The 13,521-nt window shown below is 45.3% G+C and overlaps 1 protein-coding gene across 11 annotated transcripts in view; it reads left to right on the forward strand.

Moving 5' to 3' along the window:
• KIF1B (kinesin family member 1B) overlaps nucleotides 1–5,956 on the forward strand; it is a 267,120-nt gene extending 261,164 nt beyond the window's left edge. For all 11 annotated transcript variants that reach the window (XM_040326413.1, XM_040326416.1, XM_040326419.1 and 8 more), the window contains 3 exons: nucleotides 1,201–1,393; nucleotides 1,504–1,622; nucleotides 4,841–5,956. In XM_040326413.1, coding sequence (XP_040182347.1) covers nucleotides 1,201–1,393; nucleotides 1,504–1,622; nucleotides 4,841–4,883 — 355 coding nt within the window. In that variant the 3' untranslated portion in view covers nucleotides 4,884–5,956. The remainder of the gene's footprint in view (nucleotides 1–1,200; nucleotides 1,394–1,503; nucleotides 1,623–4,840) is intronic.
• Nucleotides 5,957–13,521: the final 7,565 nt, after the last annotated feature.

Below are 13,521 nucleotides of genomic sequence, written 5' to 3' on the forward strand. Positions count from 1 at the left end.
AAAAACACGTAAGCACAAAGTGAACAAACACAAAAAGCGTTCCTTTAACTACATGCCGACCAGCCGCCGCATATCTACAGCGGCAGGTCAGCTCTCCTGCGCGAGAGCCCGTAGCTCTACGTCGGCTCTCGAAGCGGCCACTAGGGGCGCGCGCGCCCCCCCCCGCTCACTCCTGACTCCCGGTCGCGATCACAGCCGGGCACCCGCGATCACCGCCGGGCACCCGCGATCGCTCGTTACAGAGCGAGAACCGGGAACTGTGTGTGTAAACACACGGCTCCCGGTCCTGTCAGGGCAGAAATGCCTGATCGTCTGTTCATACAATGTATCTGTCATTTCCCCCCTAGTGAGTCCACCCCCCCTACAGTTAGAACACACACAGGGAACATACTTAACCCCTTCCCCGCCCCCTAGTCTTAACCCCTTCCCTGCCAGTGGCATTTTTATAGTAATCAATGCATTTTTATAGCACTATAAAAATGCCAATGGTCCCAAAAATGTGTCAAAAGTGTCCGAAGTGTCCGCCATAATGTCGCAGTACCGAAAAAAAATCGATGATCGCCGCCATTACTAGTAAAAAAAAAATATTAATAAAAATGCCATAAAACTACCCCCTATTTTGTAAACGCTATAACTTTTGCGCAACCCAATCAATAAACGCTTATTGCGATTTTTTTTACAAAAAATATGTAGAAGAAACGTATCGGCCTAAACTGAGGAAATAAACAGTTTTTTTATATATTTTTGGGGGATATTTATTATGGTAAAAAGTAAAAAAATGTAAATGTTTTTCAAAATTGTCGCTATATTTTTGTTTATAGCGCAAAAACTAAAAACCGCAGAGGTGATCAAATACCACCAAAAGAAAGCTCTATTTGTGGGGAAAAAAAGGACGCCAATTTTGTTTGGGAGCCACGTCGCACGACCGCGCAATTGTCTGTTAAAGCGACACAGTGCCGAATCGCAAAAAGTGCTCTGGTCTTTGACCAGCAATATGGTCCGGGGGTTAAGTGGTTAATTTCTTTTGAGCAATGTATATATAAAATATATATATATATATATATATATATATATATATATATAGGATCTTCAAAAAGTTTCCACACGTTTTTTAAACCACGTTATTTTTATATTTGAAGACCCCTCGTGTATAGATAACAAAGTTAGAAGTATTTCAATGCACCCCTTTTTCCTCCACAGCTCGGTGGTCTCCAAAAAGGGTTACCTGAACTTCAAGGAGCCTCATTCCCATTCCTGGGCCAAGCACTACGTCATCGTGCGCCGCCCATACGTCTTCATCTACAACAGCGATAAGGATCCTGTGGAGAGAGGCCTTATTAACCTGTCCACCGCCCAGGTTGAGTACAGTGAGGACCAGCAGGCTATGCTTAAGGTATGTTTCGATGTTAGTGTGGTCATCTCATGACTGTGTTTTACCTCTCTTTCATAAATGTATATACAACTATGTTGATAATATTTACTATATTTTGTCTTATGTAACAGAGCCCGAACATATTTGCTGTGGTCACCAAGCACCGTGGAATCCTTCTGCAAGCTATCAACGATAAAGATATGAACGACTGGCTTTATGCCTTCAACCCTCTGCTCGCTGGTACAATACGGTGAGTCCAGATCAAGTACTGAATAATGCAATACAGGGGGCGCTACAATACAGTTATAATACGAACATAAACAAGTGTTATAGAAATACTATATAAATAATAAAGCCAGCAATGATTAAATATGTGCAATCCCCAGAGGTACCACCTGACTGGTGGATTTATACGGAGTGATAAATGCAAAAATCCATATATGAATAAATAAACAAATATCTATGTAAAAATGAATAAATAAACAAATGTCCATAAAAAATGAATAAAGTGCTTGTGCTCAAATATCTTCAAACTTCGCTGTGCAAAAAAGTTTTCACCTTCACCAATTAAGGATCACCACAAACGTGTTCAAAGGATGGCACCTTACCAGATGGTGTTGACCTATTTAATTAACCACTTAAGCCCCGGACCAATATGCTGCTAAATGCCCAAAGGCGTTTTTACAATTCGGCACTGCGTCGCTTTAACAGACAATTGCGCGGTCGTGCGACGTGGCTCCCAAACAAAATTGGCGTCCTTTTTTTTCCCACAAATAGAGCTTTCTTTTGGTGGGATTTGATCACATCTGCGGTTTTTATTTTTTGCGCTATAAACAAAAATAGAGCAACAATTTTGAAAAAAATGCAATATTTTTTACTTTTTGCTATAATAAGAATCCCCCAAAAACATATATATAACATTTGTTTTTTTCCTCAGTTTAGGCCGATACATATTCTTCTACCTATTTTTGGTAAAAAAAATTGCAATAAGCCTTTATCGATTGGTTTGCGCAAAATTTATAGCGTTTACAAAATAGGGGATAGTTTTATTTATTTATTTATTTACTGCTAATGACGGCGATCAGCGATTTTTTTCGTGACTGTGACATTATGGCGGACACTTCGGACAATTTTGACACATTTTTGGGACCATTGTCATTTTCACAGCAAAAAATGCATTTAAATTGCATTGTTTATTGTGAAAATGACAGTTGCAGTTTGGGAGTTAACCACAGGGGGCGCTGTAGGAGTTAGGGTTCACCTAGTGTGTGTTTACAACTGTAGGGGGGTGTGGCTGTAAGTCTGACGTCATCGACCGAGTCTCCCTATAAAAGGGATCACTCGATCGATGCAGCCGCCACAGTGAAGCACGGGGAAGCCATGTTTACATACGGCTCTCCCCGTTCTTCAGCTCTGGGGAGCGATCGCGAGGGGGAGGCTATAAACGAATAGCCTCATCCCGGATCGCTCCCAGCGGGTTTCCGACCGCCGCATGTAGCGGGGGGGTCCCGATCGGACCCCTGACCCGCGGAAAGGCGGGGATGTACATGTACGCCCATATGCCTGTACATGCCATTCTGTGGACGTACATATACATGCGGCGGTCCTTAAGTGGTTAAAAAGAGGTCAATAGTAGCTTTGTGTCACAATGGACTATATATGCAGCTTGGTTCCTTTGATTCAGCCTGACTTCAATATCATATAGCGGGACAAAGAAAAGAAGAAACCGCCATAGTATAATTCCATTTATTTTAAAAATATAAAAGAACACAGTACCGAGTGGCTCCTTACTTGTGTTGGTGCCCGAAACCCGGCACTGAGGCTGTACGGCTTGTAGTTTTAGAAAGATGGCTCCATGCTGGGGAAGCTGGCGTGCGTTCCAACTCTTAGTGCAGAGAACCAGCGGGACCGGAAGTGGATAGCTGTGCGTGCCCAGGTACCGCCTCGACGTACGTTTCGTCTACAACGTCATCAGGAAGCGTCATCAGGAAGATCAAGTACTGATTAATATTTCAGCAGCTATACAACAGTATGAGACAGGATGACGTTTAATGAGTGTTAGGGAAGTCATGAGCAGCTTTTGTCTTTCACTATTTTAACACTTGTTCTTTAGTTAGCGATAGCTGGACAATTGCATTTTGACTCTTTTCTTGACAATTTAAAATATCAAATTGTGGACTTATTGTAAACCCTGTGCCTAAGAATTTGTATCTAAAGCCAAAACATTTTTCTATGTTTTGATGGAGTGGAGAATGGTTAATTTTTTTTTTTTATTATTGTCTGTTTGCTTGCTGGGGAAATTCACCCTTTCTGTCACTGGAACCAAGTAGTGGGAAATACAAAATTTGACAGTTGTCACTGGAAGTGGAGACAAGGGAAAAATCTTCCAATGGGGACACTTATCCTAGTGATTTCCTCCTATTTTAGAGCAGGGGCAGCCATCCATTAGGTAGATTCATGCATTGCATTGCATTGAAGCACATGATTGGAGCCTAGGCCCTAATAGACTTCAAAAGGTGGACCAATCCCCCTGTCTGGTTTATCCTGCAACAGCTGACAGGTGGCTTCTCTTCTCCCTCCTGCCAGCTTTCAGCTGCTGCAGGGATTGCCACACAGGGGATCAGTTCCAGTAATTTCTATCTCCACAACTGAAATGATCACCCCCTTCTGTCCACAATCCTTTCCCCCCTGGTTCCCGGGCCCCCCTGCTAAACTGATGAGGCCTGGGCCCAGTACAGGAGGCCCAGCTGTACCCCCTTATCAGCAGCCTTGGTGGGAGTGGGGAGAGTGTAAGGTGTTCACCCTTTGATTTTTTTTCTGTAAAGGTTAGCTTACACATTAAGCAGTGGTACAGCCATGGTAAAGCCATACCATAACTTCATAACTGGGGCCTTAAAGAGGAGTTCCACCCAAAAATGGAACTTCCTCTTAACCCACTCCTCTCCCCCTTACATACCACATTTGGCATGTAATTTTTTTGGGGGGGGAGTGGGGGCTTCAGGAGAAGGGGACTTCCTGTCCCACTTCCTCCTTCCGCCGAGGGGCTGCAAAGGCGATGCGTCATATCGCCTTTTGGCAGCCCCTCGAAGTAGGCGATCGCCTGGGACACGTGACAGGTCCCAGGCGATCGCCTGTCCAATCAAACAGCGCGGCGCCGGAGCCGCGCGCGCATGCGCAGTGGGTGCCCGGCCGTGAAGCCGAAAGCTGTCACGGCCAGGTGCCCACAGTGACAATGAAGAGGGGGGGGAGAGGAGCGGATCCCCGGCTGGCGCGTCGCTGGAACGCTGGAGCAGGTAAGTGTCTGTTTATTAAAAGCCAGCAGCTACACTTTTTGTAGCTGCTGACTTTTAATAAACTTAAAAAATGGGTGGAAAACCCCTTTAAGTCTTCAAATTAGCAGTATTTTTTTTTCCGCCAAGATAGGAATTGTGAGAAAGAATTAATAACTCCTGTTTCTCTCTCCTACAGGTCAAAATTAGCGCGCCGCCGTTCTCTCGCCATCAACTACTGAGCAGCTCCACCCCTTTTCCTCCAGATATGAAGTGTTACCTCCCTTTTTGTGATTCTTAACTGTTTCTCTTGTCTGTAAACCTGTGGCTTTCTCCCGCCTCCTCCTCTTTCTGTGCTCAAAACGAACCCAAAACGCATGTGGCCGAACAAGAAGAAAAGACAGAGAGAAACGGACTACTGACTCCCCTCTTTTCTTCTGGACATGTCCCCTTCCCCCTCTTCCAGCCCCATCCCAGCAGTTTCTAGTGTCTGTAGTGTAGTACGTCCGTCAGAAGATGCATTCTTTTTGCATTTTTTTCCTTACTTTTTTTATTTGCCATTGGTTTTGTGAGTTTTTTGGAACCTTGAGATGTTCCTGTCCTCCTTTAACCCCCCCCCCCACTCAACCTGCTGCTAATGATCCTGGGGAGGGCAGGAGGTACCCCCTTATACAGCTTTCTCTGTCTCTTCTACTACCACCATGGTTCCAGCCCTGCTCTACACCGGGGTTTGACGGGTGTCATGGCTGGGCGGTGGCAAATTCCAAACATCACATTCAAATTCTCCTTGCCCAGGGACTTCATTGCCATCGCTAAGCTTAACGTCTGGGCAGAGCGGCCTGCCGCGCTTGTTCTTTATCTGCGGTACGGCAGACCACCTCGCGTGCTACAAAGGAAAACACGGAGACTCGTACAAGAGTGCCCTTCGCCACTGGTGTTTATCTTACTGCACAAAGAAAGATTTTTTTGTTTTTGTTTGGGGTTTCAAGGATGAAGGAAAAAATGCTGCTTATTTTGTTTTTTATCTTTTTATTTTTTTAAATTTTTGTCATTAGGAAGTCACACGGATCAAAACGAGCAGGAAAACAAATCGGCAACCATTTTTTTTCCTTCGACTGTCTCAGGCATAAAAGTTCTGAAAGTTGGTTTGTGGGCGCTCCAAAGTGCTGGGCTGACCGCTGGGCCTTTTTTTCACCAAAACTGGGCTGTTTTCACGACGGGGAGGAGTCATGTGACCATGAGAGCTTCATCTTCAATAACCCATTCTTGGCAGGTTCCTGTAAAAAAGAAAAAAAAAATCTGCACACCACTTTCACAACAATAATAGGGTGGATTCAATTATATTTCTACATATATTTATATATTGATTTAAAAAAAAAAAAAGTTTACAGTCTTTGCTTTGAGTGACCCCCAGATTACCTGATCATATTAATACAGCGATTTAATTAATATGTATTTTCATATCATTTTATACACATTCGTCATTGTTTGTTGCTGCACCTTTTTCACGATTTGTTGGACGGTGATATTTACCGTATTTATCGCGGTATAACGCGCTCCCGCGTATACCGCGCACCCCTAAAGTGGCCCCCAATCCTGTGGAAAAAAAGTTTTTTTTGTACTTACAGTTTTGGTGTCTTGCGCAGCGTCCATCGGCGGCCTCGTCGGGTCCTGGCGTCCTTCTGCGGCTTTGGGGTGTCCTCTTCAGCGGGTCCGGCGTCCTTCTGCGGCTTCGGGTGTCCTTCTGCGGCTTCAAATGTCCTTCTGCGGCCGGTCCGGTGTCCTCTTCGGCGGGTGTCCGGCGTCCTTCTGCGGCGTCCTCGCGTCCTCCCCGCTCAAGTTTTGAATACTGTGCCGACATATACAGAGCGCAGTACACTCGTGTATTGTCGGCAATGCTCGGCTACCCGCGCTGACGTTCTGTACGTCCAGGACGTGAGCGCGGAAGGAGCCGAGACTGGCCGACTATACCCGAGTGTACTACGCTCGGTATATGTCGGCGCAGTATTCAAAACTCGGCGCGGGTATCGGCGTATACCGCGCACCCACGATTTTGCCCTGATTTTCAGGGCAAAAAAGTGCGCTGTATACGCAGATAAATACGGTAACTAAAGTGTTTTAATTCACCTATTAGGATATTTTCTTCATTAAGTACCTGCCATTACAGCAGACAGTGATAGCATGGAAGTGCCCCCTATTCGGTTGTCAGCTCACTAGTGACTGATGACATGGCTAAGGCATTGTGAGCAGACACAATCTGGAGTATCTGTGCATGACAACCAATCAGTTTCTATCTTCAGCTTGTTCGGTTAAGCTTTAAAAATGAAAGCTAGAACCTGATTGGTTGCCATGCACAGCTGCTCCAGATTCTGTCTAGTAAATTCCCTTCCTTGTTTCTTAGTGGTATTACTAATCATTATCCACCCATTCCTTTTTTCTTAATACCTACTATTACAGAAATCGGAAAACCCCCCACAGATGGAGGAGGCACGGATATTTTGTGAGTCTGTTGGAACTGATTTATTTTTGGTTTGGTGACCAGTAGACGTAGGAGTCAGCCAGCTCTGGAACGCCAGGGTGTGCCATGGGCCAACCAACCCAATGAGCATGCTCGACTGGTCTCCAAAGCCAAACATTTCTTTCCCAACACGTATGTTTTAAAGCAGAGTTCCACCCAAAAATGGAACTTCCGCTTTATGGAATCCTTCCCCCCCCCCTCCGGTGCCGCATTTAGCACTTTAAGGGGGGAGCAGATACCTGTGTAATCCAGGTATTTGCTCCCACTTCCGGGCGTAGGACCTATGCCAGTGGTGTCCGGCGCCTACTCCGTGTCCCCCCCCCCCCGCTGTCTTCTGGGGGACACACAGGTCCCAGAAGACAGCAGGGACCAGTGGGATCGCGCAGGGCGACTCGTGCATGTGCAGTAGGGAATCCGGAAGTGAAACCGCAAGGCTTCACTTCCTGATTCCCTTACCGAAGATGGCGGCGCCTCCACCCGTGAGCCGAGGGACAGATCGGCTTCGGGTGCCCGCCGTATCTTTTTTTTTTTTCCCGACGCAACTTTTTTTACCCGGCGCGATTCACAAAACTCGGGGGAACGTAATTTTGCGCAATGCACGTCGGGAAAATGACGTCGGGAGCATGCGCAGTACGTCCGGCGCAGGAGCGCGCCTAATTTAAATGGGACTCGTCCCATTAAATTAGGAACGCCTTGCGCCGGACGGATTTAAGTTACACCGCTGCAAATTTCCAGGTAAGTGCTTTGTGGATCGGGCACTAACTTGGGAAATTTGCGGCAGTGTAACTTAAATGGGAAAAGTTAAGTTACGCCGCCTGGCTGTGGATCTGGCCCTAGGTGCCTGTACACACAAGTGCATAAACAAGTGCTGCATATTCTTGAGCAAGAAAAAAAATAATTGAAAAATCTGCTTTCTCAGTCAGTGTTTTGTGCCAGTACAAGCAAATATTCACAAATACATGCATAGGAGCATAAATATTTTGAATTTTCATCGATTTTTTCCTTAAGTATTGTACTGTACGCACGAACGCGCATTCACATGAATACGTGTAAACACAAATGCCTGAAATTACACCCAGAAAATGCTGATGCTCAAATATCAGTACCATGTGCAAGAGGTCTAACCGTGTCACCCGTGCCTTTATTCCAAGCTGTAAGCAGAAATACCTCAGCAATCTTTTGGTTTATTACTCTCACACCACAGTAACGCAACAATGATCCATGTGCATGATACCCAATATATTCAGAGGCAGTTCATTCTAAGGCCCCTTTCACATTAGCGGACCGTTCGTCCGTTTATTACAAGTCCGTTTACGGACTTGTAATGCATCCCTATGGGATCGCGTCCGTTAGCGGATGGAGCATCCGCTAACGTCCGCAACCATCCGCTATCGTCAGGATCCGTTTTTTCGGACGGAAGAAAACCCTATTTTTCTTCCGGCCGGCGGAACGGGTCGGATGAAGACGGACAGACGGTCCATCTTCATCCGATTCCCCATAGGGGAGAGCGGAGGAGAGACAGGGCGGTCTCTGCACTGTGTGCGGGGACCGCCCTATCCGCCGACAGCTCAGCGGGGATTACGGAGGATCCCCGCTGAGCTTTTGCGGACACAAAAAACGGTCCGCTCCGTGTGAAAGGACCCTAAGGCATGGATCAGGCATGTCCAATGCCATGTATAACAGTGACACAGGCCCTGGCATGTAAATCCTCTTATCTTATTACATTTTCACTGCATAACATGAAATTGATTAGAAATAAAGTAGTATTGGTTCCTTATGTAAGGGAAACTGCCTAATACAATCTATGAATCTCTCTTTAAGACACTTTTATCATTGTGACCCCTTGTAGCTAATTAACTTTTTTTTTTTTTTTGTCATCTTTAAACCAACATACAAGCACTGCACTTTTTATTGTTACAAAATTACGGGGAAAAAAAGGATTTGATTAAGATTTGGAAATCTGGCTTCATTGCAAAGCAAAGACGACTTTTACTTGTTTACTAATTGAAAGGGATGTTAACTTGTCTATAGGTGTTTATTGTACTGTATATTTATGCCTGCGTTTAATTGCACACAATTTAAGGGAGAAAAGAGCTTTGAATGGGGTTTCGCACCTTACTAGGGATCAACGCTACATTGTCTTAAAGAGGTCTTTTGCTCATAGATGATTTTAATCTGTCAGCCCTCACATGCCCTGTTGCAGAAATGTTTTTTTTTTTTTAATGCATTGTAGTTGCCATTGTTGCAGATGAAACATATCTTTCATCACATATGACGATTCCCCTTGCCCTATAGGTTTATGGTACATTGAGGACTCCAACGCCTTTACAGTTTTATTGGAAGTCGTCATCTACTTTCAATAAGTTTTTAGGCTGAATAGGGATAGGACCCCCCTTCAGCCAGCCATTGGCTGGTTCAGCAGGATCCAGTTAAGTCAGCCTAAAGCCCCATACACGCAGTCAGACTTTTTGACAACAAACTTCAAAATCAGCAGGTTTTAAAAAAAAAAACACTGGCCCAGATTCAGGTACATTTGCGCTTTATTTGCGGAGGCACAGGGCAACGATTTTGCCCTGCGCCCCCGCAAATATTTGGCGCTGCCCTCGATTCACGGAGCAGCAGCTCTGTAAATTGCGCGGGCGCGCCGGCAAAATGCCCGGCGTAAGCACTCGCAATTTAAATGATCCCGTAGGGGGCGGGAATCATTTAAATTAGGCGCGTTCCCGCGCCGATGGTAGAGCGCATGCTCCGTCGGGAAACTTTCCCGACGTGCATTGCGGCAAATGACGTCGCAAGGACGTCATTTGCTTCAAAGTGAACGTGAATGGCGTCCAGCGCCATTCACGAATCACTTCCGCAAAGTACGTAAATTTCAAATTTCGCGACGCGGGAACGACGGGTATACGTAACATTGGCTGCGCCTGCTAATAGCAGGGGCAGCCTTACGCGAAAACCGCCGTACGGAAACGACGTAAACTGCGTACGCAGGGCTCGCGCAACGTTGTGAATCGGCGTTAGTATGCAATTTGCATACTATACGCTGAGCACAACGGAAACGCCACCTAGCGGCCATCGCAAGAATGCAGCCTAAGATATGCGGGCATAAGAGCCTTATGCCGCGCATATCTTAGGCTGCAGTCGGCGTAACGAGGTTCCTGAATCAGGAGCATTCGTTACGCCGGGGCAAGTAAGTAATTGCGCTGTGTAACTTATGGTTACACAGGCGCAATTGCTTCTTGAATCCAGGCCACTGTGTGTACGCTCCATCGGACAAACTTTTTCGGTTTTCATCGGACAAAAGTTCGCTCTGCAAACGGACAAACTTTTCGGCACCAAAAGTCCTACGGTGCAAAGTCCTATTTTGTGTACAGAAGTCCATCGGACTTTTGTCCAAAGTACAAACACGTATGCTCAGAACCAATGTTAAAATCAACCAACAATAACAGAAGTTGACCAGGGTGGCGGTAAAGAGCAGAAGAGCTGAAAAACCATGTGACTTTGGGAAAGTTTGCTGAAAAAGTCCTGCCGTGTGTATGCATACCAAGTTCACGGCCAACGCCCTTCAAACAAAAATCCACAGAGAAGTTTGTTTGAAGTGCGACCGTGTGTATGAGGCTATAGATGGTTCCAATCTCGGCCGGTTCAGCAGCAACCGGTTGAGCTGGCCATAGACGTTTAGAATCTCGGCCGGTTCAGCAGGAACTGGTTAAGCTGGCCAAAGAAGTTTAGAATCTCGGCCGGTTCAGCAGGAACTGGTTAAGCTGGCCATAGACGTTTCAAATCTCGGCTGGTTCAGCGGGATCCGGCTGAGATTCGAACCATGTATGGGTAGGCTGAATGTACCCAAGTTGATGGATCAGTCAACTTGGGTATAACCAGCCTGTTGGATAACCGGTGTGTTCTCCCAGCGGAGACAGCTTCCCCTCCTGAGAGAACACAACGGCTCCCCGCGAGGGATTCCCCCAACACTGACTGTGTAGCTGGGGAATCAAGTGATTTTCTGTGGTTGCAAGAAAGGAAATCGCTCAGTCTATGGCTGGCCTTAGTCTGGGGATAAGACTTCTGTTAGTCTGGCCACCTACCCTGTTTCCCCGAAAATAAGACCTACCCCGAAAATAAGACCTAGCGTTATTTTCCAGGAGGGCTGCAATATAAGCCCTACCCAAAAAATAAGACCTAGTTTAAAATGCTTTTAAAATCCTATAACCCACTCTATTACAGTAGTATATAATGTACAATGTGTGTGTTTCTGTAGTATAATTGCGGGGAAGAGAGCTCTGGCGGGTCACAGAAGCGCAGACCTGCACTATAACGAAGATATTTGCCACCATTATATTCATAGGCGTGCGCACAGGGTTTGCCGGGTGTGCCTGGGCACACACTAATAACCCCATGTAAATTAGGATTATCCAGGGGCGGCACAAGGTGGGTGGTTGGGGGATGCCAGTGGCCGGTGCGAATGCCCCCATTATATTAAAGGCTAGTTTCAACTTTAGGAACACATTACACTCGTATTTAGGGTGTAGGGAAATATGCTCCCAATCAACTGTCTCCCACCACCAGAGCTTCCTTCCTGTGACAGCAGGTGGCGCTCATGTGTGTTTGAGCTTTTTGGTGGACACCCTAATGCAATAGGCTGCGCACACCTATGATTATATTACAGAAACCCACACATTGTATATTATATACTCCTGTAATAGAGGGGATAATAGGATTTTACAAGCTTTTTAACTCGGGTCACACTGGCGATTCCTGGCTGGCAGGGAGGGAGAGGGGGTGAGAAGACATCACATTACATGGTAAGACCTACCCCGAAAATAAGCCCTACTGTGTCTTTTGTTGTCCAAATTAATATAAGACCCAGGCTTATTTTCGGGGAAACACGGTATACTTGCAGCTCTCCAGCTCCAGTACCCACATATGCATATCATGACATGGCAATGTTTTCCACCAGATTTGACAATAGGTTTCAAAATGGGTCAGGTTTCTATTGTCCCCGTAGTGCATTGTGTTATGCAAAAAAAAAACACAACAAAAAGTCAAACTAAATATATTTAGTAAATTCTGTTGAGGTATACAACCATTTGACAGATGAATATCATCAGATGTAGAATACCCCTTTAACCGTATAGACCACTAAGGCCAGTGCATTTACTTAATGAAGGTTTTAAGCATCCAGGGCATTCCTCATTCACCGCTGGTCAGAAAGTTCCTTGAATGTATATAAAAACTGGAATTGTTACTACTCAGCTTTTGATGTGCGTGTATTTATGCCATGTTATCCACAATCTAAACTGTCTTAACTGGAATGTATTTATTCATATCGTTTCTCCTCATTCTTGACGATGAATAATCCTATGTTTTATTTTTAAAGTGTGATGTTGATTAGCGCAAACACAAGTCTTAGAAGGAAATCGGGGGAGCTGTCCGACAAATTTACTCGGCACATGTGGAAACGTATTCGTTTTACGATTGACTTAATAAGATCACTAATAAAAGACCAAAACTGTACTCAAAGCCCGATACAAAATCCCATTGCTGCCACTTGGCATCCATCAGATTCTAAATGGGCTTCGGTAATATTTTGATGGACGGTTTTGGCAGAGTAACTGTGACATAGATAGGCTAACGCATTAAGTTTCTGCTTGTGTCTTTGGTATATTACATGACCCAAACCACATGGTGCTGCTTATCATAAGTAACTATTGGACTGACAACAATTGATTGATAATGGTGTAAACACATGTGCCAGACTGCTCCTTTTGCATGTTTCATTTAGTGATATGGATAAAGAGTGGCTCAGTGGACAAAATAGCTGCTTCTAACAGCTATGGGCACTTTAACCTCATTATATGTCCCTGCAGATCTTGTAGCTCCCATTTACATTAACCATTTGTAGTAGCTATAGATTTAGTATTAGGGCCGTGTTCTTTTCTTTTATCAAAAATGGTAAGCCAATCTTTAAAGTTGATATATAATAATAATAACACCCCCTACTCAGCCCTAGTAAGCCAAAAGATGGTTAAAGGTGTCCTTAGATATAATTCCTGATTAAGCTGCTTACCAGCACACATTACATTACCAGATACCAAGGCATTGGTCATGTGATCAAACCAGGTTAGTTCACTGATGGTCTAGGTCAGGGGTAGGCAACCTTGGCCTTCCAGGTGTGGTGTAACTACAAATCCCATCATGCCTCTGGGCCAGATTCAAGAAGCACTTGCGCCCGCGCAACCATAGGTTGCGCGGCGCAAGGGCTTACTTGCTCCGGTGTAACGAGTGCTCCTGATTCAGGAACCTCGTTACACCGACTGCAGCCTAGGATGTGACAGACATAAGCCTCCTTATGCCTTCACATCCCA

This window comes from Rana temporaria, chromosome 10 (genome assembly GCF_905171775.1).
Source record: "Rana temporaria chromosome 10, aRanTem1.1, whole genome shotgun sequence".
In the NCBI taxonomy this organism is placed as follows: domain Eukaryota; kingdom Metazoa; phylum Chordata; class Amphibia; order Anura; family Ranidae; genus Rana; species Rana temporaria.